Genomic DNA, 27,524 nt, shown 5'->3' on the forward strand with positions numbered 1-27,524 from the left:
CTCTGGGGAAAGAAGTATGCTCCCCAGTCACAGCGCATGTCTTTTTTTATTAAACTTTTACATTTTCTTACATCATTGTTCATTTTTGTACAGTATTTGATTCCTCCCCTCATGTGTAGTTCTCATATCTCCCAACACCACATCACCCCTGAACCGTCACCACAGTTCCCTATGCCCTTCCCTCCCCTGTTTTGATCCCGCTCCCTCACTCTCCCCTGCTGTATGTCTCAGATCTATAGTTTCAGTGCACATTTTAAGAAGCGATCTGCTTTCTTTTTTTTTTTTATAGAGGCATGTTTTATTTATTTATTTATTTATTATATTTGTTTGTTTGTTTTGTTTATACAAGCACTGGGTACAGTCAGAAGCGCGGGAGGGTGAGAGAATTCACCAGAGCCAGAGCGGGGAGCAGAGCAGGCAGAGGGACCAAAGGACACTGCTGAGGGGAGCAGCGGGTGGCAGGAGAGGTCTGCGCGCCATGTGGGACCCTCCTCTGGTGGCCGGGGAGGAGCCGGGGATCGAACCGGCGCCGCAGAGGCCGCGGGCAGCTTCGCAACCCAGCGCTCAACCGCTGGGCCACCGGGGAGGCCCAGAAGCGATCTGCTTTCAAAAAGAGAAAGGAGGGAGGCAGAAGGAGAGAGTGGAAGAAAGGGAGGAAAGAAGGAAGATAGAAAGCAATAAAACAAAGGAGGAAGGAAAGAAAAATTAAGAGAAAGGAAGGGAAGAAGGAAAAAAGAAAACAAAAGAAAGTAAGAAAAGGGAAAAAACAAGAAGGAAGGAAAGAAAAGAGGAAGGGAGGCAAATAGGGAAAGAAAGAAAAGGGAGAGAAGAAAGAAAGAGGGAAAGAAGGGAAGAAAGAAATAGAAGGAAGGAAGGAAGGAAAGAAAGGAAAAGAAAAGAAGAAAGAAGAAAAGGGGGGCCTCCCCAGTGGCGCAGCGGTTGAGCGCTGGGTTGCGAAGCTGCCCGCAGCCTCTGCGGCGCCGGTTCGATCCCCGGCTGCTCCCCGGCCACCGGAGGAGGGACCCACATGGCGCGCAGACCTCTCCTGCCACCCGCTGCTCCCCTCAGCAGTGTACTTCGGTCCTTCTGCCTGCTCTGCTCCCTGCTCTGGCGCTGGTGAATTCTCTCACCCTCCCGTGCTTCTGACTATACCCAGTGCTTGTATAAACAAAACAAACAAATAAATAAATAAAACATGCCTCTATAAAATTAAAAAAAAAAAGAAGAAAAGAGGAAAGAAGAAAATAAGAAAGAAAGAAGAAAGAAAAGAAGAAAAGAAGAAAGAAAAAGAGAAGAAAAGAGAAAGAAAGAAAGAAGAAGGAAGAGGAAGAAAAAGGAAGAAAGAGGAAGGAAGAGAAAAAGAAAGAGAGAAAGAGAAAGAAAGAGAGAGAGAGAAAGAAAGAAAGAAAAGAAAAGAAGGAGAAGTCCCCAAGGCTCGCGGGCTATGCCCCGAGCGGGCAGGTGGGGCGGGACCCCCCGCAGGCCCCGGCCCGGGAGAATTTCGCGCTTCCGGGGGGCGGGGCGGTGGCCTCTGGGGCTGGGCCGCCCCGCGCGCCCCGCCTCCCTCCTCTGGGGTTTTATGACCTAAGCAACTTTCCTTCCCTCCCACCCCCCGCGCCCCGTCTTGGTACGGCCTGTCCGGCGTTCGGCGTTCCAACCCCCCGTTTCTTCCAGGTTGGTTCAGCCTCGGTCTACTCCGGGGTGGTGCTTAGCCGGCGCCAGACCGACCCTCGGCTTCGGAGAGGTAGTGCCGTTCCTCTGGGCGCCTCTCCCTCGGCTTCTTCGGCTTCCGCAGCCTACTCAGCCTCCGTGCCGTCCGCGGGCACCCGAGACCTCGGTGTATGCCCCACCCCTGACCCAACGAGAGACATGTCCACCCCGGCCCGGCGGCGTCTCATGAGGGACTTCAAGAGGTAAGCCGGCCGGGAGCGCTGGGGCCGGGGGACTGGCCGCCGGGCCCAGGGCGGGTGCTGGGGGAGGCTGGGGGGCCGGCGGAGCCGAGGCCGGTGTCGGATGGCGGGGCCCGGTGTGTTTCTCTGAAGGTTGCAGGAGGATCCCCCAGCGGGAGTCAGCGGGGCTCCGTCTGAGAACAACATAATGGTTTGGAACGCGGTCATTTTTGGGTGAGTCTGCGTTCCGGGCGGTGGCGTGAGATGGGGGGCGCCCGCTGGGCTGGGGCTGCCCTCCGGCCGGAGGCCGAGGGGGAAGGGGACGGGGTTGGGTTTGGCTGGGCCTAGGCGCCTTCCCGGAGCCTGTGCCTCGATTAGCTCTGTTCCCGCTGCCAGGGGAACCGTTTGGGGTTCTGAGGGGGGCGGGGCGGGGACTGGTGGCGGTTTGGCGCGGCGGCCTCCCGGCTTTCTGAGCCCCAAACCTGGATCTCTGGTGACTTTGCCACCCAGGAAACAGTGGTTTGCCGGTGATGGAGTTGGCAGAGCTGGGAATAGGCACCTCCTGAAGTGAACCAGAGGGAAGGGAGCTCCTTAATAAATGGACACTGACTTCTTGTTCCTTTCTGTGTTGCAGGCCTGAAGGGACCCCTTTTGAGGATGGTAAGAGAGTTTCTTTGCACACTTTTCAGGAGGCTGATCGTCAGGGGGAAGGGTTTCCACTCATCCTGGAAGTTTCTCCTTAGGAACCTGCTTTTGCTTTTCCCTAGCTCCTGCCTGCTAAAGGCTTGAGTGGAGTCAGTCTGTGGCAGGTTGTTCTGGCTATTGTCCACTTCGCTGGAGCTGCACCTTTTCTCATACTTGCATGCTTAAAAAAAAAAAAGAAGAACTCTAGGCAGGGAGCATGGTAACACTGTTAAGGATTTTTGAGGTCTGGGCTATGATCCTGCTAAGCTCAGCGCCCCATCCCAAAACTTAAGTATCAGTCCAGTCACTTGCTGGTAGCCTCAGAAGCCCAAGGGCAGGCACTGTGTTCAGCAGATGCTTACTATGTGTTTGTTGGACATTGAATGGCAGCAAGAATCCTTTGCACACAGCTCTCTGGGTTCTACAACCTGGCACTGAATGTCAGTGTCACTGCTCTAAGACGGTATTTAATCACACTTTAACAGCCAGTTTGAGTGTAATAATGTTTTTTTTAAATAAACTTTCAGCACGTGACTTTATGGTCAGTCATCTCAAAGCTGCTTCACAATTGAGGTTAGCTTTAATGTGCTGTCTTCAGTCTCCAACCTACTGGAAGGTACTGCATGTATCTGTGGGCACGTGGCTTTCAATGGATTTAGGTTTGACTTTTTAAAACACATGTTAATTGCTTTTCAAGATTTTTTAAGAACTTTCTGTTTGAGATAATTATAGATACCTGAATAGTTGTGGTAAATGATGGGAGGCCCTAAATACCCTTCACCTTCCCTCCCGCCCTTTGCTAACACTGGTGAGGTGGTGATGCTATATCACAAGCAGGAAACTGACATCCCTATAGCTTTAAGTGCACTCAGTTTTGTGTGTGTATAGTTGTATTTTGAAACTTTAATGCAATTTAAAAGATGATTAAAAGTATTTGAACTCCATTGACTACATTAAAATGTCTTAATATTTGAGCTATTGAAAAAAAGAAAGGCTCTTAGTGACTTTGCTTGCATAGCATTAGCTATGTCTGTCTGTATGCACACACATGCGCATCAACATCAGTCTTTGAAGGTGGAAACACAAACATTTCTATAGTCTGCTAAGTACATATTTAGGCTGCTGCCTTGGAGTGCTTTTGATGTTACCAGTCTTCAAGATTTGAGGTAGGTCAGTATCAACCAATTCTATAATTTGTCTCAAATACTCAGATTTCCCTACAAGACTGTAGACAGTCATCTGAATACTTTTAGCTTCATTTGTACCTTCATCCCCTGGGTAAATATCATCAGTGCTCTTCAGTGCTGTAATAAAAAGAAATGACAGCAGTAGAGAGGGATTCTAAAGTCACACTACTTTGGTGCAGTAAATTGTTTCAACTGAGCCATAGCAAGAGGTTGCCAGACTTAATTTTCCTCTACTACAAGGTGTTGCTAGTTCTTCATTCCTAAGCTTTATGTGAAGATTTACTGGCTGTTTGCTTATCTCTAGCAAGCTTTGTTTTTATTGGCTTCTTTTTTCCTCCAAATTTTATTCAGACTGCTTTATGCTGGGCACAGCTTTATTAATAGTACATCACTTTGCTGGGGGTTGGCCACTTAAATATTTCAAGGGTGCTTTTCTTGTTTTAAGTGGTATGAATTGAAAAGGTACTTATGGAATCCATTATCTACCTGGACCTTCCCCCTTGACATTACTGGCTCTATTTTTGATGTGTGGAGCGCTAGCCTGGCATTACTGAAAGGAATTACTCAGGCTGAATGACAGCACTCTTTCAGATTCATTCCATGCAGTGGCCTGCTGAACATGGATACAAGCTCGGGTGTCTAGCACACTGACCGAGGCTATAAGAAATATTTTTGACTGTTTAAAAATACCTCTTCTTTATACTTGGGGAATTTACTGGAAAACACTGTGGACAGGTGGCATCATTGATTTTGCTGTCTCCAGTGTTTTATATAAAACAACACTCTGCAAACTACTTTTGCTGCTTTCTTGTAAGGAAGTAGAAGTTTCTCAAACAGCCAGGCCCTAGCTAAATAGATGAAATCTTAAGAAAAGGAACTCTTAAGGTATTTTGATTTAACTTCACACACATGAAATAAGAGGAATATGTTCCCAAGAGCTTACAGTACCAAGCAAAACATTCTAGGCAGGGGGCCGTGCTTCCTCATCAAACTATCTTGAGATGTTGCTGAATCAAAGGCTGTGGCATAAAGTATTATGCACATCATCTAAAAATTGTTAATAGATATAGTAAGATGCTAGCATTTACTTTTCATAATGTATTGTTAAGAATTTGGGTATAAGTTTTTTTAAAAAAAACAAATCACTTAAAAGTTGTGAAGGATGTAATTAAGGTAAATACTCTGATAAGGAGTATATGGGTACTATGTTAAAAATCAGAATTTACAGTGTAAAAAAAGCCCATGTACTGCTTTTTCCTCAGGGGTCATGAACTGGTGGACAATTTGCAGAAAACACCTGCAGAGTTGTTTTCTTTGGCTAACCTATTTTCAAATATTTGAATTTTGGGATTTGAATTAGCAGAGCACACACTCATTTAACCGTATCCTTATTGCACACAGCAGCCATTTAACACATTTACATACATTTCCTGGTCCCTAGATAAATTCTAGATAAATTTTTTCCTTGCATTCTTTTGGCTACACTTCAAGAAGATAAAATCAGTACAGATTGTTACAACAAGGATGGTGAGACTTAATAAGTTTTCAGTTATTTTAAAGCTTAACCTCTTAACTATTCACAGGATAAGCTTTAGTCTCAATTGCATAATCTAGGAATTTAAATTTCTTAACATTGGTTTTGGATCTCAGAAATTGCATTGAGGATTGCACTAAAGAGGTTCTGATTGTTGAAAAGTATAAAATGTTCTCTTTAATATGTGCTTTGAATAATATTTGGGTAAGTCTGAATTTACATTCAAATAGACATAAGCAGGTTGTTTCACTTCAGATGTTAAATGAACTTTTAAAAGACTAGGGTGACTTATTTTGGTAACCACCTTGTTGAATTTCTGGGCAGTTATTAGGCAGAAAGCTCAAGTCAAAAGTTTTGTGAATCACCAACTTAAGTCCTCAGTTTGCTTTTACTTGTGAGTGTTGATGTAGGTCAGAAAGTAGTATTTTTATTTGAATTAACTTATATTTCTAATAGTAAAGTTTGGATTTTTGTTTTTTTCCTCGATCTAGAGATGTGCAATTTCTAGTTATTAGACTAAAGTAATTGCTTGTATTTATACTTTGGCACTGTGCCTATTTCCCTCATTTAAATTTCACAACAACGTGTTGGGTGTCCCATTTTACAGATGAGGAACTTGAGGTTTAGTCACGTTGAGTGACTTCCCTAAGGTTTCATAACTTACTGCTTCACAACAATAACAAAGCAAGGATTTGAGTCAGGTCTGACAGCAGAGCTCTGCCCACTACTTCCACCACCGATGCCTGCCTTGGGTGTTGCTCTGCCACCTTGAAATCTCCTGTTTAATGACGGTTTTAGAGTACTTGAGGTCTCCATGTGCTGTTCAGTGTGCCAGGTTTTAGAGCAGTTCCTTGTAGCAGATTTCATCATTGAGCCAAATGTGGTTACATAAAGAAACTCTAAAGTTTTGAGCTAACACTCATTCCCACTTTTTCTTGCATATTATACTATCTGTAGTACTGAAAAAGGAAAAACCACGTTCTCTTCCTCAAAAAGAGGATTTATGACCAGGGGGAGTAAAGGTGAAACATTTCTGATGAACTATATGTAACATGCATACTTCCAAAATATTTTACTTTTTGTCCTTAGTCAGAATATGTATTATCTTCAGACCTGACTTGGAAGTCATTTAGGGAGCAGAATAGTGGAGGGACTATAATATGTCTCCAGATACTGCATTTTTTATTATTCTGAAACTTGGGATAACTGATTCAGGTAACTGATCATGTCAAGAGGAACTTCGTTAGTGAATTGTTTCCTGTGAGCCTTCTAATAGCACCCAAATTTTTGGTTTGGTATTGTTACATCTAGCAGCATAATGTGATGCTAAACCTATTAATGGATGCAAGTAGGAAATAAACTACTCTCTGAAGGAACCAGTAACAATTATACTCTCTGTGAAATGTGGTCTATTGTCTTAGAGTAATAATAGCCTAAACAAACATTGTTACAAAGATAAATTTGCTGGAAACATGAATGCAATCTCATATTATTTTAAAATTATATTTCTGCCCTTAATTCCCTCCATTAGTGTGAATAATTGAGTGGATTTTATAGTGAAGTACTGTGTGAGTCATGCTCAGAGGGACTGTCAAGCTTTTTTGGCTTGCATTCAATTATGTTTTCATTATAGAGTTGCTGTTACATGAAAAGGAATCAGTGGGCATTTTTATGGGTGTTGCATTCTTTTTTAAAAAAAAAATAATTTGACTATTGATTTGTATAAACTTTTGAACCTTTGTGCTCTCATTCTTTCTGGCACATTTAAAAGTTTAAGGTGGCCACTGATCAAGAGAGACCTTTAAGGTCTTCCAGTCTTAAAGGAAAAAGGCCACATTTTGGCCCTTGTAATTTGGCTTCTTGTCATTTTAACGCTGTCTTCACACTGCACAGTGGCTAAGTTATCTTGCAGGCAGGAATTTTGAGTTTAAGATGACTGTATTTAAGTTGGAGGAAGAGTAATGGCAAACCAAAAACCACACCACCTTTGGCCAGTGGTTCCTTGTGTCCATCCATCTCTAAAACAGTTGCTGGAGATGTATCTTTTCCCTGGTCTCTTGCCTCTCTACCCTGTGTCTTTGCATTATTCCCTATAATGCTCAAAGAAGAAAAAGTCACATAGCATTAAATGGCAAATACTGCTGAACAAAGCAATAAATATGCTTTCTTAAATTTTTATTTTCTAACCACAGGAACATTTAAGCTTACAATAGAATTCACTGAGGAATATCCGAATAAACCTCCTACGGTTAGATTTGTCTCTAAGATGTTTCATCCAAATGGCAAGTATCATTTTTAATACATAACCTATATATTGTCTATTATGGAGGCAGTCCATATTTCCTATTTGTGCCTGTGTTTGTGTTTAGGCATTTTTGCTATTTCCTGAAAACTGAACTTGCTCATGGTGGGCTATGGCAGTCTTCATCTGTAGTCCTAGAAGTTAAGCAGTGAAGGGACTTTGCCTTTGTCTGGAGTTTTAAGAAACTTCTGGCTTGATGTTTATCATTTACTCTTGAGGTTTCCTTTTAATGTTAGGCCAGATTGGGGTAGTCTTTTTTTTTTTTTTTTTTTTTTTTTTTTTAATAAATTTTATTGTTATATTCCCCATACAATTGCAGCCCCCCATTCTGACCCCAATCCCTCCCCTCCCGCCCCCGCCCCCCTAAAAGTGTCTCTGGTTCATAGTTTTTTGTTGATTTTGATTTTCACTTTCTTATAGTTATTCATTTTCCTGGTCCATTATTTAAGTTTTCTAGATTCCTGCTATGAGTGAGACCATCCGGTATTTTTCTTTTTCTTTTTGGCTTATTTCGCTGAGCATGATCCCTTCCAGCGCCATCCATGTTGCAGCAAATTGCATGTGTTTATCTTTTTTGAATGCTGAGTAATATTCCATGGTATATATGTACCACATCTTCTTGATCCAGTCATCTATTTTTGGGCATTTGGGTTGTTTCCAAAGCTTAGCTATTGTAAACAGTGCTGCTATAAACATAGGGGTGCAGGTGTTCTTTGGAATTGATGTTTCTGTGTCCTTTGGGTACATACCTAGGAGTGGAATTGCTGGGTCATATGGAAGCTCTATGTTTAGTAGGTCCAGAAATCTCCACACAGCTTTCCACAGTGGTTGGACCAGTTTGCACTCCCACCAACAGTGCAGAAGAGTTCCTTTTTCTCCACACCCTCGCCAACATTTGTTGTTGCTAGTTTTTTTAATATGTGCCATTCTCACTGGTGTAAGATGGTATCTCATGGTAGTTTTGATTTGCATTTCCCTGATGACAAGTGATGTTGAACATTTTTTCATATGCCTGTTGGCCATTTGCATTTCCTCTTCAGAGAAGTTTCTTTTAAGCTCTTCTGCCCATTTTTTGACTGGATTATTTTCTTTGTTGTTGTTGAGTCTCATCAGCTCTTTGCAGATTTTTGTGATCAGTCCTTTATCATTAGTGTTGGGTGCAAAAATGTTCTCCCAGTTGGTGGGGTTTCTCTTTGTTTTTGTTATTGTCTCTTTTGCTGTGCAAAAGCTCTTTAATTTGATATAGTCATATTGGGGTAGTCTTATTTTCACTAGAATTTAGGACAGGAATATTCAGCTTTGGATGGTTATCAGAATTACCATGGAACATTTTAAAAATGTAGATGCCCTGGCTTCGTTCCAGCCTTTCAGAATATAAGATTCTGTTTGCGATCTGGGGAGATAGACACAGTATGTTGGAAAAGCACCACAAATGATTTGCTTTTTTCCTAATAGTAAGCCTAGAACAGCTTGCCTTTCATTCGGGTTAATAAAGTATGTTCCAGAGTATCAGGTATTTTTATCTTCATGCCAAACTGTAACCTTGTGAACTCTAAGCTATCTTATTTCAGATAGGAGATACAGTTTACAGATTGGGTAGAATGAATTCCCCACAAGTGTATGGGTGGCTAGGGAGCCTGTCAGAAAATGTGTATGATTTCCTGCATAAGAGGGCAGTCTTTTGGGAGAACAAGCACTAAGTACCTTCTAGTTTTATACTGATTACATTTGACATCTCAGATCATCCTGGTTATTTCACTAGTAGTGATTATGACTCATCTTTTTAGAAACTTAACTGAGAAGCAGTTTTGGAATCTTCCAAAACCTGCAAAGCAAAGTGTTCTTCACTATATTTGTCTTGATTATACTGCTAAAACCTTAGTGGTTTTGATGTGTTTAACCTGTCTCCTTCTATGCTCCTAGTCTATGCAGATGGTAGTATATGTCTGGACATACTTCAGAACCGCTGGAGTCCAACTTACGATGTGTCTTCCATTTTAACATCCATACAGGTGAATTTCCCCTAGTGTGACTAACAAACTTTGATATGTTTACATTAGCAATTAAATTGTTTTTTGAGAGTCTTAACTTTAAGCTCTTAAAGGTAAAATGTAGGTCATTAAGATCCAAGTCACCAGGAAATATGTTAGCTACTAACAGATTAATGTACCTCTAGCTCAGAATGCTAAAAGAGGAACTTAAGCTGTTTGTTACTTAGGATACTTGAGTTTCACTATCTTATAAAATATGTTTGCTTTGAATATGTGTACTTTTTTTGCATTGAGGAACTGACTTTCTAAAAATTGTTTCTGTAGTCTCTATTGGATGAACCCAACCCCAATAGTCCAGCAAATAGCCAGGCTGCTCAGCTGTACCAGGAGAACAAGCGGGAATATGAAAAACGTGTTTCTGCAATAGTGGAACAGAGCTGGCGTGATTGTTGACCCGCGTGAAGCAAAAGAAGCTGGTCATATGAAAAATATATATTGATGTGTTTGTCATCTTCCTATTCCTCAGTGTCATTATTTACTTTATTAAATGCAAAATAGCTGTTGTGCTGTTTCCATCTTCCCTTGCCAAGGTTTTCCTACCCTTCTACCCACTCCTCGAACATCAGAAACCACCCTCTGAAATCAAATGTACTGTACCTGGGTTACGTGCAAACATTGCTAATGCTTAACTATTCCTTTTCTGTTGTGCCTCATCTGCAGTTTTAGGACAGTATTGTGTTACTGTACTTTACAATAAGCTTTTAAAATGAATTGTTATGCAAGTGGTGCTTATGCATAGGTTGATGACCAGGATGTTATTTTTAACAAAATGATGGCTGAAGTGTTTCATCCTGGCTGGTCCTTCACTTGTGTTGGATCTCGAAGTGAATGCTGTTTGGCATACAGCCTATAGAAAACAGGGAAACAAATCCATACAACCGTCCATTTTGAAAGCAATGGAAGCTAAAATTGCTGTGATGCTCAGATCTGACCAATATGAACTACAAGACGGTTTTTACTGGTAGGAAGGAGAATGTTAAAGGACTCCCAAAGGACAGTGCAGCAGTTGTAGTAACTGACACACCATCTCCTTGCAAGATATTCACTGGACACACCCATGCTAAGTTTCAAATACTGAAGTCTTCTGGATTTTTTACTTTTTAAAGAGGTGTGGGGATGTGGGGTAGAAACAATCATTAGTTTTTAAGCTAGTGAAGCTTGGAGATCTTTTCATCTTTTTAAGGAGCAGTGCTACCTTAGAAAAATGTATAGCCCCCCATCTTTTTTTAAACTTTTAATTCAAAGAAGGGAGCATATCTGTGGCAAAATACCAATATTTTCCACTCAAAGCCTGAGTTATGCTGCATGTTTCAGTTTCTTCTTCCCTTTCAGTATTATAAGAACCTTAAAGTCAATGTTTGTAATCTTTCTTTGGGTATTTATACTTTTAGATAGACAGTACCTTTAAATGCCAGTGTGGGACAGGCTTGTAAATGTTTTGTCTAATGTTCCATTGTCATCTTGTGCATTTATCACTATTCTAAATCTAACTTTGCACAGGTAACCCATGTAAAAAATGTACATTTTTCAAAACTTGTAAATAAAAATAACCTTAAAATTTTGTAGTCAAGGTATAATTATATTTTAGCCCAGTGTGTGAACCTTTAGTATTAACTCATTAGAATCTCATGTCTGCACACTTTCCCCCTTAAATATAGTAAAGCAAAAATACAGATTCTGGGAAAGAGGAGTAGAGATTGTTGGAAAGGATTTTTTCTTTTCAGTCACAAACATTAATGCCTTAAAAAAATTAACAATATAGAACTATTAAAGTTACTTCAGTATGTATCAAAGAAACTGGTAAGGGGGAAGAATAAAACCTGTGTATTTGCCAGCACCCTCAGAGTCCCAAGCTCTAAGTTGCTGATCCTGACATTCCACCTCTAAAAAGCCCTGGGGGGGCTCCCTGGTAGCGCAAGGGGATAAGACGCAATCTATGAAGCAATCTGCAGCCACTGCAGCACGAGTTCGATCCCCAGCCGGGGAGCTACACACATGGCACAGCAGACCTCTCCTGACTCATCCGCTGCTCCCCTCAGCAGTGTATTTTGGTCAGTCTGCCTGTTCTGCTCCCCTCTATCTCTGGTGAATCCTCTCACCGCCCGCACCTCTGGCCTGTACCCCAGTTCTTGTATGCATAAATAAATACCTGAAAAAAAAAAGCCCTAGAAGCAAACAATAGTACCAAACTATTACTAGGTCTTTTAAGTTCCATGTAAAGTTTGGGAATGCAGGTAACCGCAATCTCATTTAAACAGTTCTCTCTTTTGAGCAACGACACATCTCATTTTAAAGAGACAAGTGACCTTGTGGAAACTCACCTCTACACCTGTTTGGAGGGTGCTAAATGAAATTAAACCCTCTAGAAGTACATGCCCCACTTGTCCTTTAAGACGTGGTGCTTAAAGGACCCTCAGAGTGGGGAAGTTCATTCTGCATTGACCACATGAATTGGTTGGTTTCACCTAGGTGCAATATTGCTAAATGTGCTTAGCATTTTCCTTCAAGTCCACTTCTGCTTCAAAGTGGAATCAAATTCACTTGGTTTTTATTTGCTGTATTAGTTTTATATTATCTTTTTCATCCTACTATAACTGGGCACCTTAAATATTGACACTGTTCATACTTGAAAGAATTTAAGCTGAGACTGGGAATGTGCAGATTTTTAATTTTTTTTTTGCATCCCTCCTAGGAAACACCATTCCCAATCTTTCATGGAATAATTCTTTTAAAATCTTAAAACAGTCAACAAACTGACTTCCCAAAGAATGCCCTTGGTTAAAGGCACCACACACTATTCATTCAAAAGTTTAATGCTAACTTGCTTTTTCACACTTTTTTAAACGCCACAGACTACCTGTGTAAGATAAGCATAACAATACTCATTGTAAAGTTAATTAAAATAGATTTGCAAGATCTCTTTTCAAATGGCAGTCAGGTTTGCACTTAAATCTTCAAGTCTGCACCTACAGATATGGGGAAGTGGGTATGATGAAGAGCCAAAGTTGTAATTAGATTCCTTTATTTAGGACTCATCTCCAGCTTCAGGGGTTACTCATAGCAAAGTGAATGCATTGTATACTACTAAAAAAAGATTCCCAACAGAATGCATGAAATTTCCATTCATTTTGCAAAGTGGAGGAAAAAAGTCTAAAAAAACCTGTGAGACCCAGTGCTAGATATAACTGAAAGCAGTTAGCTCCTTAGTGTAACATTTAAGAAATTCAAATCAAACTTGAAACTGTTCATGTAAATGTGAAGGCTTCTAGCAAAGTTACTGGGTAAAAATTCTGCTATCTTAAAAAAAGGGAAAATACAGGAACTAACAAAATATAGAACCTGAAGGTTGTCAGCAATTCATTTTTATGAAACTCATTTCTCAATGTATTTTTAAGCAGAGTTAGGTCACTTCACTCGAATTCCAGATTAATACCAAAGTTGATCTAAGGAAGTTAGGAACTCTGGACCCCCAAATCCAGGAACCACATTTGTATGTACTGGTTCCAATAATTTTGGAGCCTTGACTATAACATTTATATTCCGTTCTGCTGAACTTTTCTAGACAAACCAGACATATGTAACATTTCTCTATACCCCTGTCCCCCAAATTTATTTTGGGAAGAGGGAAGGAATGTAGAGAGAAATGATTTTTCACACTCCTTAATCATCAAAGCCACCCTTGAGAGAATTGAAGGCTGGCTTTTCTAACTCACTAATTGAACCATTAACTTCTCAGGGTTGGCATGACCCTTGCAGGTTAAAAAAAAAACAAAAGCAAAAACAACTGCAAACATTTTAGTTTAATTCCCTTTGCTATTATGAAAACTGTTAGTGCCACACAAAATGCACACACGTCTTCCTACCAACATTCACACACTGTAAGTTAGTGCAAAGCAAGTATCACACACTGTATTCATCACTGTAGGTGACTAAAAGAGATTTGGGCATAAAAGTTAACAATCCCTTTATATATATTTTTAAAATAGTGATTTACCTATAACGGACAGCTCCTTAATGCAAAGTATAAAAAAGGGAAAGGAAATTAGTTTGTTGTGGGCCAATTACATGTCAAGCATGGTGCTAAATGTTTTAAGACATTATAGACAACCTAATCATTCCGAACATCTTTTCACTGGAGATGTTTGTCAATATTAATATTCACCTCCGTTAAATCTCTTGGTATATTTAAGGTACAAACCATAATCATGTCAAAACAAACAGCCTGAGATTTGGTTGTAGCCAGTATGTTGGTCTATAGAAAAAGTGTGATGGCTGACTGATTAGGTGTTCCTGTCTGCTAAATTATAATGCGCATCCATCCACATGTGTTCTGGTGTTGAATTATTCTGTGCAAACACCACCTCCCTTCTCCAAAGACTCAGTGTTGCTACATGGTTGCTGCCCACAAATAAGTACACCACCATCTTGATCAACTTTGGCTCCTTTTTATTCAGGAAGCATACACTAACTCTTTTTATACATTTTTTTTTACATTCCAGAAATAAGCGAAAATAGCGGTTTTAAATATGTTACAAAGTTGGCTTTTGGGACTTAATAAGCTTTTTGAGAGAGGGACCAGCCAACCGACCTTTTCATCAAAGCACCAATGTACCTTCAGTCTTTTACCAAGCTCTACCACAGCTGTGGCCGCCCTGGATGTGCTGTACATCCAAATCAAGTGAAAGCTATAACGGAGAGTTGCTGTGAGTCTCTCTGCAAGGCACCAAGAACAAACAGCTCCAGCTTCCTTTCTTCAGATTGAAACAAATTTTTGAAACTTTTCAACTGCTCTCTCAAGTAGTGCTCTCTCAGCATGAAGACTAGAATTTGTTAAAATCCGTATATCACAAGATACAATAAATCACTTCCAATATTCTGGAAACCACATGAGAGAAGTTATAAATAAATGAACACTAAAATTACTTTAAGAAAGTTTTACATCAGTTAGTTGGTAAGGACATTTACACGTACAGCACAATTTACTTTTAAACATTCTATAACTGGCTTCGCACAGAGATGGAAAATAGATAATACAAAATGATTTGACATTTTCAGTAAATCTGGAATTAAGACTAATTTGATGGTAATTGTTATCAATTTTACATGTTGCAGATTGCTGTGCTATGCCCTTTAAAATGAGAATTTTTCTTGGGGTGATATTCCATTGGATATGTGTTCTTGCTTTGTGCAAACTACTAAAATCGAAGGGACACAGCAATATCAAAGACACAAACAGTAACTGCACGATATCATCTGATTAAGCTAATACAAGTGGACAGAATTCTTCAGGTTCCAATATCTAATAAAGCACTATATGAAATGAACAAGGTGAAACATCTTAAGAATGAATATACTCTGTACCCAGAACATGTAGCATTTTTTTAAATTCACAAATCTGCCTAATTAGGCACCTACAAAATAAATTAGTACAATCTCAATTTGCTTGAGGCATCACAAGTTCGTAATGCCCCACTTGGCCTTCCTGCTTGAGCTGGTCTAGTAGGTCTTCCTTCCGTCTTTTTCTACCTACCACCAGGTATCTATCATGACCGACCCCATGTGATTTACTCTTAAGACCATACTTCTGGGCAATCTGGTGTATTTGTTTCCGCTCATCATTGGTCAGTTCTGTAGAGAAAGTCAAATCCGTGTGGCTGTCAGAGCGGGCGTAGTTTCTGATGATCTGCTCGATATCCCTCTTGGCAATTTTATTCACCCTCTCTACATCAAGGCCAAGCCCTTCCCGCTTATGCTGCTCTTTGACAGAGATAGGCTCCCGAATGCCCTCACCAGATTTCCCTAAACCACCACCCGTCCAACCCATCTTTCGCAGCAGTTGATTCCCGATGTTATCTTCCTTGATTTGTTGCTTGTAAGCCTCTTCTGCTGAGCGGCCCTGAATTTCATTTCTTGAAATCACATCTTCAATAGCTCCTTTCTTCAAGTTGTTAATGACAGTCGGCTGGGTCTTTTTGAGGGTTTTCACAGCTTCTCCAGCAGCTTCGTATTTGACAGTTTTCTTCACCCCCACTGCTTCTGCAATTACTTCACTCTCTAGAATCACCTTGCATTTCCATCGGAGGCCTGTCATTCTTTCATAAACATATTCAACGGTCATTCGGTTGAATTGAGCTGTGTCATTCAGCGTGCACACAGGATTTGAAGAATTCTCGTAAACTACAAGATCTTTAATATCTTTCTTCTTTCCAGATCCTCTAGGTGAAGAGCCTGTTTGGCACTGTGAACTTTTGACAGATGGGTAAGTAGGCTGTGTCTTTTGAAGGATTTTCAAAGCCTCATCAGCAGCTGCATGTTTACTTGTTTTCTTGGTTCCATAACCTTCAGCTAAGCAGTGATCTTGCAAGAACACTCGACAACGCCATGTGCGATTTGGCATCATCTCATATTTGTACTCAACTGACATTTTGTTGTATGAGGCAGAATTGTTAAGGATACCAATGGCATCATTTGCATTTTCTGTAAGGACAAAGTTGGTCCAGTGTTTGGCAGAAGCATTAAAAATTGGCTGCCCAGAAGCATCTTTAGCCAGTACCACCAGGTCTTCTGGTGGTTTCAGAGCTGGAGGAAAGTCATAAGAAAGCATGCCAATCTGACACACCACAAGGTCCTCTCCAATCGTGTGCTTGAATTTCCGTCGGACAACCCTAACTTCAATACGTTTCTGCAAGAGTTTTACAGCTAACTCAGTAGCTCGATCCCTGGACCCATTCTTGCTGCCAGCATAACCTGTAGTTAAGTAGATATTTTGGCATCTAACTTCACAAGCATAACCATCTGTTAGAAGTTTTTTATTTTTGGGGATGTCAGCAGGAGGGATTTCTTTTAAAGGAGCATATATATATTCAGGATTGGTCTTACATGCCTGAATACAACGAGTTAACATATACGTGTAATTAATCTTATCAGACCCAGAAGTCATCTCTGGATTAGAAAGGTTCTTCCAAATAGTCGCTGTTAATTTTTCAATAAAATACTGCTTCTCAGCTACCACTGACTCAGGAAATGTCTGTGATGGTGAAGGCTCAGGAACTGACTGAGAGTTTGCCTGCTGTGATGTGCTGCTTGGGGCAGGGTTCCCACTGTCAAAATACATGCTGGCTGTTACAGGCTGGTCTTTTGTGAAAATAAATCCTGATGAATCACAGTACTGAGAATTCCCATCTTGAACACTGAAAGAGTCTTGAGTATAATCTTGGTAGATGTCTCTTGGCATCCTGGCAAAATGTGTTTGTTCGTTTACCTCTTTTGTTTGAGGGTCATAAGGATCTTCCTGTCTTTCATCTTTTGAACTACTAGCTACAAAATGTACAGGCTCAAAACGAGGTCTCGCATGGAATTTGGAACCGGCTTGCTTTTTAGGAGGATTTTGACCTACAGAATGAGTGAAATTTACAATTCATTAAAAAGGGAAATTTTCAAAGGAACCAAGCAGGAAAATAGTACCAACCACATTTTTGCAAGCTGCATTGTTGGTACAAGATAACTTCCCATCACAAAAACCAGGTAATTTAGGTGAAGAGACTCAAATATCAATGTAAGATTCCAGCATAAAGAAGGCTGCTCTCTATTTTTCCACGTGTAAGGAAAGAGGCTTGATAGAAAATATGCCATTGAATCAATTCTGCAAGTCACCACCACACACGACTGGTAGATGCTGTTGCATCTAACGAGGTAAAGTACAGGTGAAAAGTACTGAGTAGGAGGTTGTCCCAGTAAAATCACATACCACCTGCACTGAAAAGCTCCCTTCTTAAGGATTGCCAATGAACAGATGGCTCTAATGCAACAGATATGACCACAGGTATTTACAAAGCCTTTCTTTTTGTATCAGAGGTGAGTGACTCTGTGATGGCACTTTATGTAGTTGTGACTGAAAATCAAATAAAAAAAATAACTATCAAAATATTCCAAAGGTTTTCAATCTCTAAGTCTTAGTTCTGACCTATTCTGTACAAAAGGATGTTTGCTATATTTTATTTCTAGAACAACAGCTAGAAACTAATGATTTATGGGGAAGGGAAGTGGCAGGGGGGAATCAAATTTAAAGCTATGAAAGACTGTTGAGGCTATAGCAGACATAACAGCTTTCTTCCTATTACACTGTTCAGTAGAAAGCTGGTCCACCTGGACCCATCCAAGAGGATTGTTACTTAGATGCTCAAATGATCAGAGAATAAGGTTGTTCTATTTAGAGGAAGGTTCCATGGCACAGACTTAAGGATAGCATAGTGTGACCTGCGTATACTTAGTTTTCAGTTCTCTTTAGCATCCTCAAAAAAAAAAAAAAAAGTAAATAAAAGTTAAAGCCCTTTCACATTTGTGTAAAGTTCAATGTTACCAGTGTTACTTAAGAAACCATGTATCACATTCATACCATTTTTTAGAAAGCCATGTTGCTTCTTTAAATCCCACCTTCCACAAACAAGTATACTCACCATCACATGTTGAGAGGTGGCGTTTTTGACCTTTGGAAGGTTTGGGCAGCATCAGATCATATGAAGGCATCTCCCCAATATCAATACCTTCAGCCATTTGGAGAATTTTTTCCATCAAACGGGGGCTGTACCTATTTAAATTAATATAATCTACAGTTAAAACAGGTAAGAATGTACTTCTCCCCAAAAGTTTCTAAACTGAAGAATCTACTTAAAATATTTACCTATCAAAAAAGAGTAATTACATTACTATCATTAGGAATCAAGATTTTGTAGGATAAGACATACGAATATTAAGTTAAAACATTTCAGTAGACTTCATCTTTAATTCGAAGGTATCAGTATAAATGCATAATTTTTGTCTTTCATATATGCATATCAAATATACATCACTATTTATATATTTATAGAAGTAGCAAGGATATTAAGAGCTGCTGGGTTAACATCCAGATTGTGGGCTCTATCATTTCTCACGAAAAGGAATCAGGGTCCTTGGAGAAATGGCTGATTCCAAGTCTGGGCAGTAATGTGTAAGAAGAACCTGGGAGAATCTTCTTGTGCCTGGAATTAAGAAAGCTGTCAAAAATCACAGGGGTTGTGTCAAATGGACTCAGAAACCAATTTGAATAGACTCTTACTGGCAAAAGGAGTCAACAATAACCACAGTGGATTGAAACACATCAAATATGTTAAAAATCCATTAGTTCATAATGATACTTACAAACTCATTACTGGTCACCTTTGGGGGTTGGTAGGCAATCAAGTCATTATTTTAAAATGGTAAAGAAAGCAAGCATTTATCTGGCATTTTTCTGTATAAATTGTACCTCAGAGCAAATAAAGAGTTAATGAGAAAATTCTTTTACATAAGCATTCCAGTTAATAAATGAAGGAATGATAAGACTACTGACATTTTGCAATCCATAATGAAATAAATGATCATCAATGGCTGCTAAGCCTATTAAGCAAAAAGTTGATGGGGGAAGATCCCAGAAACAGACCCACACAAACATGCTCAACTTTTTGTTGACAAAGCTGCAGAAACAATCCAATGGAGGAAGGACAGCCTTTTCAATAAATGGTGCTGGAGCAACTGTGCACCCAATGGTCAAACAAAAGCTCAACAACCTAAATCTCACACCTAATAAAAAATTAACACAAAATACATCATGACTTAAATATAAAATACTGCTTTACTAAAAAACACAGGAGAAAATCTTCAAGATCTAGGGCTAGGCAAACAGTTCTATACATGACACCAAAGCATGATACATAAAAGGGAAAACTAATAAAATGGACTTCATCAAAATTTAAAAATTTCACTCACTTAAGACAGTGTGAAGGGTATATGCAAAGACAAGATAAAGAGTGTTGTAGGACATCTGGGCTGGGATGAACTGGGAGAAAATATTTGTAAATCACACATTTGACAAAAAACTAGCAGTATAAAGACCTCTCAAAATGTAACAGCACATGAAAATAAGCACAAAAACACAATAAGCACATGAAAAGATATTCAACACCATTAGCCACCAGAAAAACACAATTTTGAACCACAATGAGAGATTACTACATGCCGATCCAGAATGGCTAAAGTAAATAATACTGACAACACTGAGTGCTGCCAAGGAGGCAGAAAAACTGGATCACTCATAGTTTGTTGGTGGGAATGCAAAATGGTATGCCCAGTCTGGAAAACAACTTGTAAGTTTCTTATAAAATTAAACATGCAATTACCATATCACGTAACAATTACACTTTTGGACATTTATCTCAGAGAAATGAAAACTTGTGTTCACACAGAAACCTGTACAAGAATGTACATAGCAGCTTCATTCATAACAGCCCCAAAGTGTAGTTGGCCCAGATGTCCTTTAACAGGTGAATGGTTAAACCCTGGTGTATATACACCATGGAATACTAATCCCAATGAAAAGGAATTAACTGCTTATATATTTATGAGTGGGAGGAGATGGGGAGATGGCTGTGGTTCCAAAAGGGGTCCTTGCGGTATTGGCACCGGGCAACATCTTGACTGTAGTATGGATAGAAAAACCTACATAGGTGATAAACTGTAGAGAACTAAATATTCACGCCCAATAGTCAAACTGAGGGTGGTAATAAAAGCAGGTGATTGTAACAATGTCATTATCCTGGTTGTGATATATTCAAGAATTTTGCCAACTGTCATCCTTAGCGAAACTAGGTAAAGAATCCAGGGCCCTCTGTGGAGTGTTATTTTTTTACAGTTGTGAATCTACAACTATCTCAAAAATTAAATTAAAAATTTTTAAATTTTAAAAAATTCAATTAAGTTGACAGGAACTTTATAATCTTAATATCACACATAAAAAAATAGAGACACAACCAACCATGCACCTCCTGATGTAGTACAGTGGGATATACAAGGTACTATCTATAAAGCATTCTCGCCCTCCAAATAACTGAACCTGAACCTCAACCCCCAATTCCCAGAAACAGGTTCAATGCCACAGGACTATACCAGTCAAATCCAGATGCAGGAAACACCATTAACAACACATTTTCTTCATCAAAGTAATAGTATGCAAAAGCAGAGGGGGAACAGTTATAGGTTCAAGGAGACAAATCTAGCACATGTAGTGTATGGCCCTTGTTTGGATCGTACACAAAACCAACCAAATGTAAAAAGATATTTCCAGACAAATTGAGAAAATTGAGTACGAACTAGGCACTGGAATATTTTAAGAAACTGCTGTTAATTTTGTGGTGTGTGAATATTATGACTACTTTTAAAAATTCTTATCTGGTACAGATACACACGGAAGTAGTGCAGGTGAAGTGATAGGAAGATTTTCTTTCCTATACTCCAGACTATCTGCCACCAAAAATCAGGCAGCACGGATGATATGGGAAGCGTAACAGATTGTCGGTAATTGCTAATGTTGAGTGATCAGTACATGATGGTTCATTAAACTCTTTTACCTTTGCACATGATTTTTTTCTTCCATAATAAAAAGCTTAAAAATGCAGAATTTTTTTTAAAAAAGGGCCCTTATGAAGATTGGCTGCTTGAAAAAATATCATTTTACTGCAGAGAAAAACCTGGGTTCAAGTTAAGTTTTCATCATTGTGGGATGTACTCACCCCACCTTTAAGGTCTTTCCCACTCTAAGACCAAAGAGACTGTTGGTGGCATTTGGGAAGAAAGCTCTGAAATGAGTTAACCATCACACCTTTATAAGAATAAGTTCTGAGCCTGGAGTATAACATTATCCATTTTGCCACAATAAATTCCACACCCATCAGGTACCTTTCCTTGCAAAGCAGAAAAGTCAAAACAGGGTGGCCTCTACTTACAAATTACTAGACGCTAGCTCAGTTGTAACCTGCACTTCCCACTAATAATTACTACTACTGCTGGCAGCTAACACCAGCATTTAAATGCCAAGAGTAATTTTATTTCTTTTACTTTTATCAAAACAATGGAAAGCATAGCCTAAAACATCAACCATTCTATATATTACTTCCATTCAGATTTGGGAGTCCAATGTTCAAAGTATGAGATGAAAGCAAAAGAAAACATTATGGGCCTCCCTGGTGGCCAAGGGGTTAAGTGTCAGAGCAACCACCAGGACTGCCCTACTTGGGAGGCAGGCCAGAGTTTGATCCCCAGCCAGGGACCTAACCCACAGGGAGCAGCAGACCTCTCCGATTTCACCCCGCTGCTATCCTCAGCAGTGTATTTCAGTACATCTGCTAGTTCTGCTCCCCACCTGGTCTCTGGTGAATCCTCTCACCTCCCCCACTCCTCTGGCCCACACCCCAGTTCTTCTATGCAAAAATAAATAAAATCTTAAAAAAAAAAAAAAGAATGTGAAAACGAGACAAAGTCAACAACTTATAAACTGGTAATGCCACTTTTGCTACCAAAATTGGTACTACAACCAAGCCACTCACCTTGAATTCCAGTCAAAATTCTCCAGACCTTCAATTACCCTGAATTCAAATATGGTGTGCAGGGGTAAATGGTGTGTATGTCCCACAGTGCACAGATCTACTTGGGGTTCTCTCCATTCATATTCACCTTTCTCTCAGCTTTCTTCCTGAGTTATGATTATATCTACTTACTGTTCCACATTCATTACATCTGCCACAAAATTCAACATTACCCCATAGGTTATAAATCTTTGTATAGACTGCCAGTCATTTCTTTATTGGGAAGCCGTCATGGGTGTGGGTGTGGGTGTGTGAGGGGCGCACAGTGCCCTTTTCTCTCTTTTGTTCCTGTTTAAAACACCTGTTGTTTAGGGGTTTTCAAAGGTAGTGTACTATGTACCAAGCTTTTGGAAATCAGGACACTATTCCACTGTCTCATCAGGTCTAGCATATAAACTGATGATTTCTAACAGCCAATCTGACTTCATGAATCTTATGTTCCTAAACAAAGATAGGTACACATAGCAATATACTTATGATACATAATGGCACCTGAAATTTAATAAACATTCAGTAATAAATGCTTCCAAAAATTTACTATATTAAACTGTTCTACTCTGTCTAAATAAAAAGAGCTGGGGTTTAATAATGAAGCAAAGATTAAGACTTCCAAGTACAAAACTATTTTCTCAAAACTATTCATAAGACCCCTGACATGAAATGAATAACATACCACCAGATTACTGATAAATCTTTCAAAAGTTCCCACCACCACTTCATTAGCTGGTGACTGATGCACTCTACCTACAATGTGCAAAGTTCGTTTCTCAACTATGAGGTCAGTCGGCGTCTATCTTCCAAAACCATTCTCATATCAATAAGTAAGAGACAATCAGGGTAGCAAAGCTGGCTTCCTTTTAAAATACAGTTTACCTATTAATACCTCATCAAAGCTCAATCAGTCTGGATTCTGCTTCTAATCCTAACAGTGAAGAATAATTGGAAAACTAAATGTTCCAGTTACCAAACATTCTGTTTTACTGAATTTTTATACATTATCAACCAATTTCAAGTAAAAGTTGCAGTTCCTTATACATTTATATGAATATTTAAGTGCTGTAGATGGAGTTGATAACAAGACTGTATTAACTTCTCATCAGCCACAAGATATATCTTAGAAAGTGTCTGCAGAAGAAACGGACAGATTTTTTTCCTTTTATGATCATCAGCATTACCTGGGAACTTGTTAGATCCTTGGATTTTGCAAATTCTGGGACCCCCACCTCAGATCTACTGCATCAGAAACCCAGTGTTTTCACAAGTCTAACAGGTGATTTGATTCTTGCTTAAGTTTGTGATCCACTGTTAAATAGTCAAGAAGATAATCAAATTTGTTCCATGAAAATCACCACCATTACCAAAAGGAATGAAACATGGTTTGCAACTGCCCATTTGAGCTCCTCCTTGGTCTCATGATCAAGGAGTTTTCAAAGATATCCTTGACCTAGGGAGTTATTTCGGCCTAACTAAAAATGGGACATTTTAGCATTTTAGAGAGGAGGGGAAAAGTAGTTTCCTTCTTCACAGTCTGTTTTAAAAAATGATGAACCTTGAACATGAAGTTAACAATTTTAGTTTAGAATGGGCTGTTTCATGTATTCTGCAGTTCCCTTGAAAGAAGAGTATTCTGTCAAAGAATACACCAGATGTTCTGCTGACATCAACAAGTACTGAAATATAGATTTCACCCACCTGAAGATGACAACTAACATAAAGCCTGCCTAAAGTGGAAACTGCACTTGGTCCCTTGCTTTCAAGAGTTTTTATTGCTCCTTCTCTTTCTCCTGTACATAAGCTATCAGCTTTTCAGTTATGTGAGTTGAGGCTATGGCAATCCTTGTACTGATTAATTTGACTTAACTGCAATGTAATATGACAATATAGCATATATACTAGGCAGAGATGTGCCAGGTCGAGTGCAGGCACACACAAAATGCCCGGGATGCTTGAGCTTTCAATACCAACTAACAACAGCCTGGTTTGTGTTTTTTAATTCCCTAGTTATGTACAAGGCTGGTGTTCTCGGAATGAAACCCTGAGATATAATCATGATGTGGCTGTTATCAATTACTTGCTTTCACTCCTGGTTCATCCTTCCCAAATATTAGTAGCTAGGGGCCTCCCCAGTGTTGCAGCGGGTTGAGCGCAGCACTGTGAGTCTGTCCGCAGCCTCTGCAGTGCCGGTTCAATTCCCAGCCGGCCAGGGAAATTCCCACATGGCACGGCAGACCTCTCCTGTCTTGCCTGCTGCTCCCCTCAGCAGTGTTTTCCATCGTTGTGCCTGTTCTACTCCCCACTCTGTCTCTGGTGAATTCTCTCACCCTCCCGCATCTCTGTCCTGTACTCCAGTTCTTGTATAAATAAATCAATCAATCTTAAAACACAACAACAAATATTAGCAGCTGTGCCTCAGTGGAAAGAACATTAGAAGAAGACATGAGTCCCAGCCCCAACTGCGGGACCTTGGAAAAGTCACTTAACTTCTTAGCCTCCACTGATTCAGCTGTAAAAGTGAAACACCACCTAATTCCCAAGTGAGATACATACATATTTTGCATATTTATAAAGCTGTATTCATCTTTTGAGGCCACATATATTTACTGTGTGGCTACTATACAAAAGGCACTTTGCTAGGCACTGAGGATAAAGCTGTGAACAAAAAAGCTTACAGTCTAGTGGGAAGATTATTTATTAACACAAAGGATGGTCAGTGTGCCCTCCCACCCCCATGGAAGACTGTTTTCATTAGGATTCAGATTCCCCATGGCCTTCTATAAAGGAGATTATGATTATAGAATAAAGATACATTTTCACCTGCAAAATAATATTGTTAAGTGAAGGTCAATTTGATTATCTGACTTGATTCGTTACTGAGGCTTCCCCAGTTGTATCCAGTTCCTCCAGTGAAATAATCCTTATCTCTAGAGGCAGAGATTAGAGAGAAAAACATTTTTGTGATGAGAGCAAAACAAAGTATTACACTGGATGGTATGTTGAACAATGAAGGTAGGAGTGGACAATTCTTTTTTTCTGTATCTGTTAGAGTTATTTCTAGAACTGAACTGGCTGCATTTGATCTGATCATTTTCCAGAATTTCTAATCATTCCCACATATTACAAAAACGAGGCAGGAGTGTAAAAAAAACAAGAAGCATCTCAGTCTATCAAAGGAATAATTAGTATAGGGCAGACTTGGGGGTTCTGATCAGGACAGAGGTCCAAATAGTCAATTTTAAAAAAAATGGGTTGGAAGCATACTGCAGTCTCCATTGAATGCAAACAGCTTTCAAAGGCCTGTTCCGAACGGCGCACCAGGTTCTAGGAAACCGGAGGGGGTGGGGGACGGACAGACAGACACACAGGAGCGTGTGCGCGCGTGTGCACGCGCGCGCACACACACACCACACACATACGTACACACACCCCCCCCAAAACCTCACCCGAAGGCCAAATGTTAATCCTCCTGATCACATTTAAGGAGAAAGGAGGGCAACCCGTTTTTACAGTAGATATACCCATTTCTTTGTTTGCGACCAGACACATTAGGCGCAAATCTACAAGCAAGGCGGACCCCGCGGCTGAGACTTCACAGAAACCGCCCCCCAACCCCCAATGGTAAAACCCAGCTGGGATCTAGTGTTGTTTATTTAATGGGGATAAACGGTGACTGTGGCTATGGAGAGACTCGGTTAGTACCTCAGGGTGACTTGTCGTCTCCCACCCCCGACCCCCGACCCTCAAAGCCCAGACTGTGGAAGATTCTCTGCGGATGCCGCAGCTTTGCATGATCCTACGCAGGTTCCAGGTTCCGCGATTCGTCATTTCCCACGCCCTCCAATACCACCACCACCTCGACCACCTCTCAACAATCCTCTTCAGGCGCTGCTTCCTCTCCATCCCTGGTTCTGGAGGGGCCACTCCCGCGATCCCCACACCCTTCTAGCTGTTATGTCACCCCCTGCCACCTCTCTCTGCCGCTACCCCCCACCCCAGGCCAACAGTGTGCCCTCTGGTGTCCTCTAGCACCTCCAAATCTCCAGTCTCCAAGCCCTCATCCTTATCCCGCCTCCGTCCCTATCCCGACCACCATCCCTGACCCCCTTACTCAGGGTCCCTAACTCAACCTTCACACCTTCCTCACCTGCAGCCCAGGAAAACGTGGTTGGTCCAGGCGGCGGAGAGAGCCAGGAGCTGGTCCAGAGCCGCCCCAGGGTAGCTGTGCAGATGCCGACAGATGAAGCTGCGCCGCAGAGCCCACTGCCAGTCACTTTCGTGGCTATAGCGCCACTGCTCCAGCACTGGCTCCGGCGGGGGCGGCGGGAGGGGCGGCAGCGGCGGCGGCGGGAGGGGGGGCAGCGGCGGCGGCGACAGGAAGTCGCCCCCCAACAGCAGACGTCCGCCAGCCATCTTCTCCGCCCCCAAGCAGGGACCCCAGGGATGAAGCCGACTACCGACCGCCTGCGAGCGAGCGGGAACCGGGGTCCGTGGGAGGGGCCGGGTGAGGAGGGGCGCGCCCAGGCGCGAAGACCAATTCTCGGGGGACTGGAGTGTGTGAGTGGGGGGGGCGACCTTTAAAAAAGGAAAAGGAGAGCTCAAGCTCACGTCCGGACGCCGGGGAGCACGCCTGCAGCACTCCAACTCGTGGAGGAGCAGGAGGAGGGCTCCCACCGCCGTCACACGCGCGCCGGGAAAGCCCACACGGCCCCTGCGCTCCGCACCTCCGGCGACCCGCAGACGCACGCACTGTGCCGGGAGCGGGGGGGAAAAGACACCAGCACGCTGTGCTCCCCCTCCTCTGGGCTTCAGCCTACCTACCCGCGTGCCGCCCCGAGGTTGTGAGGCCAGTGCGCGTGCGCTGCGGCTGATCCCTAACTTCAAAATCCCGTCGCAGAATCTCGCGCGACGCACATTTTTCCCTCCTATGATCGCTACGGGCCTTTGACGCATATAGTGACAGCGAAGGGCGGGGACTCCGGAAAGGGAATGTGGAAGGTTCTCCGAGCTTCGGGAACACGTTTCCATTAAATCCCTGGAAGGCTCCCTCCGACGATGGTTGGCAGCGACCGGCCTGCCACTTTCCCCTGGATTTCTGGACAGGGCGACGGTGGATCGCGACCTTTGGGAGGCACTTAGATTTGGAATGGGTTGTACACTTTTTTTTTTTTAAGTAAACGTCAGCTCTTGGAGAGGCCTTTTCCTCAGAGGATGGCTTCCAGAGCTCTGCGTGTCGTGCATCATTAGCTTTGCATTTTATCGTGAAAACATAGTAAAAATGAAACACTTGTAAAAGAAAATCTTCAGTGCCACATCTCAGATCAGCCACTTTTCTCGTCCATACACCATTCCAAGTGTTGACAAATACAAATACCATGTTGACACAGTTCTAATCCTGATTGCAAGTAGTTCTGCATTTCATATAGCGATTTATTTTTTTTAATGGAAA

General features: G+C 41.2%; 2 protein-coding genes across 4 annotated transcripts; one reads left to right on the plus strand and one right to left on the minus strand.

The window, feature by feature from the left end:
- Positions 1–1,869: 1,869 nt before the first annotated feature.
- On the plus strand, positions 1,870–10,040 carry UBE2A (ubiquitin conjugating enzyme E2 A; the record flags this gene model as incomplete). Of its 3 annotated transcripts, none has more annotated exons than XM_084258847.1 (6): positions 1,870–1,913; positions 2,043–2,123; positions 2,524–2,549; positions 7,487–7,576; positions 9,520–9,608; positions 9,912–10,040. In XM_084258847.1, 6 exons carry the CDS (start codon positions 1,870–1,872, stop codon positions 10,038–10,040), a joined length of 459 nt encoding a protein of 152 aa, XP_084114973.1. The 3 variants fall into 3 exon arrangements, with proteins under 3 accessions (XP_084114973.1, XP_084114974.1, XP_084114975.1); XM_084258848.1 differs by having other exon boundaries at positions 9,529–9,608; XM_084258849.1 differs by lacking the exon at positions 7,487–7,576.
- A 5,041-nt stretch (positions 10,041–15,081) lies between these two features.
- On the minus strand, positions 15,082–26,488 carry NKRF (NFKB repressing factor; the record flags this gene model as incomplete). Its single annotated transcript, XM_084259224.1, has 3 exons — positions 15,082–17,039; positions 18,104–18,234; positions 26,223–26,488. The coding sequence occupies 3 exons, from the start codon at positions 26,486–26,488 to the stop codon at positions 15,082–15,084; spliced, it is 2,355 nt and encodes a 784-aa protein (XP_084115350.1).
- Positions 26,489–27,524: the final 1,036 nt, after the last annotated feature.

The sequence above is a fragment of the Talpa europaea genome (assembly GCF_964194135.1).
Source record: "Talpa europaea genome assembly, chromosome: X".
In the NCBI taxonomy this organism is placed as follows: Eukaryota; Metazoa; Chordata; class Mammalia; order Eulipotyphla; family Talpidae; genus Talpa; species Talpa europaea.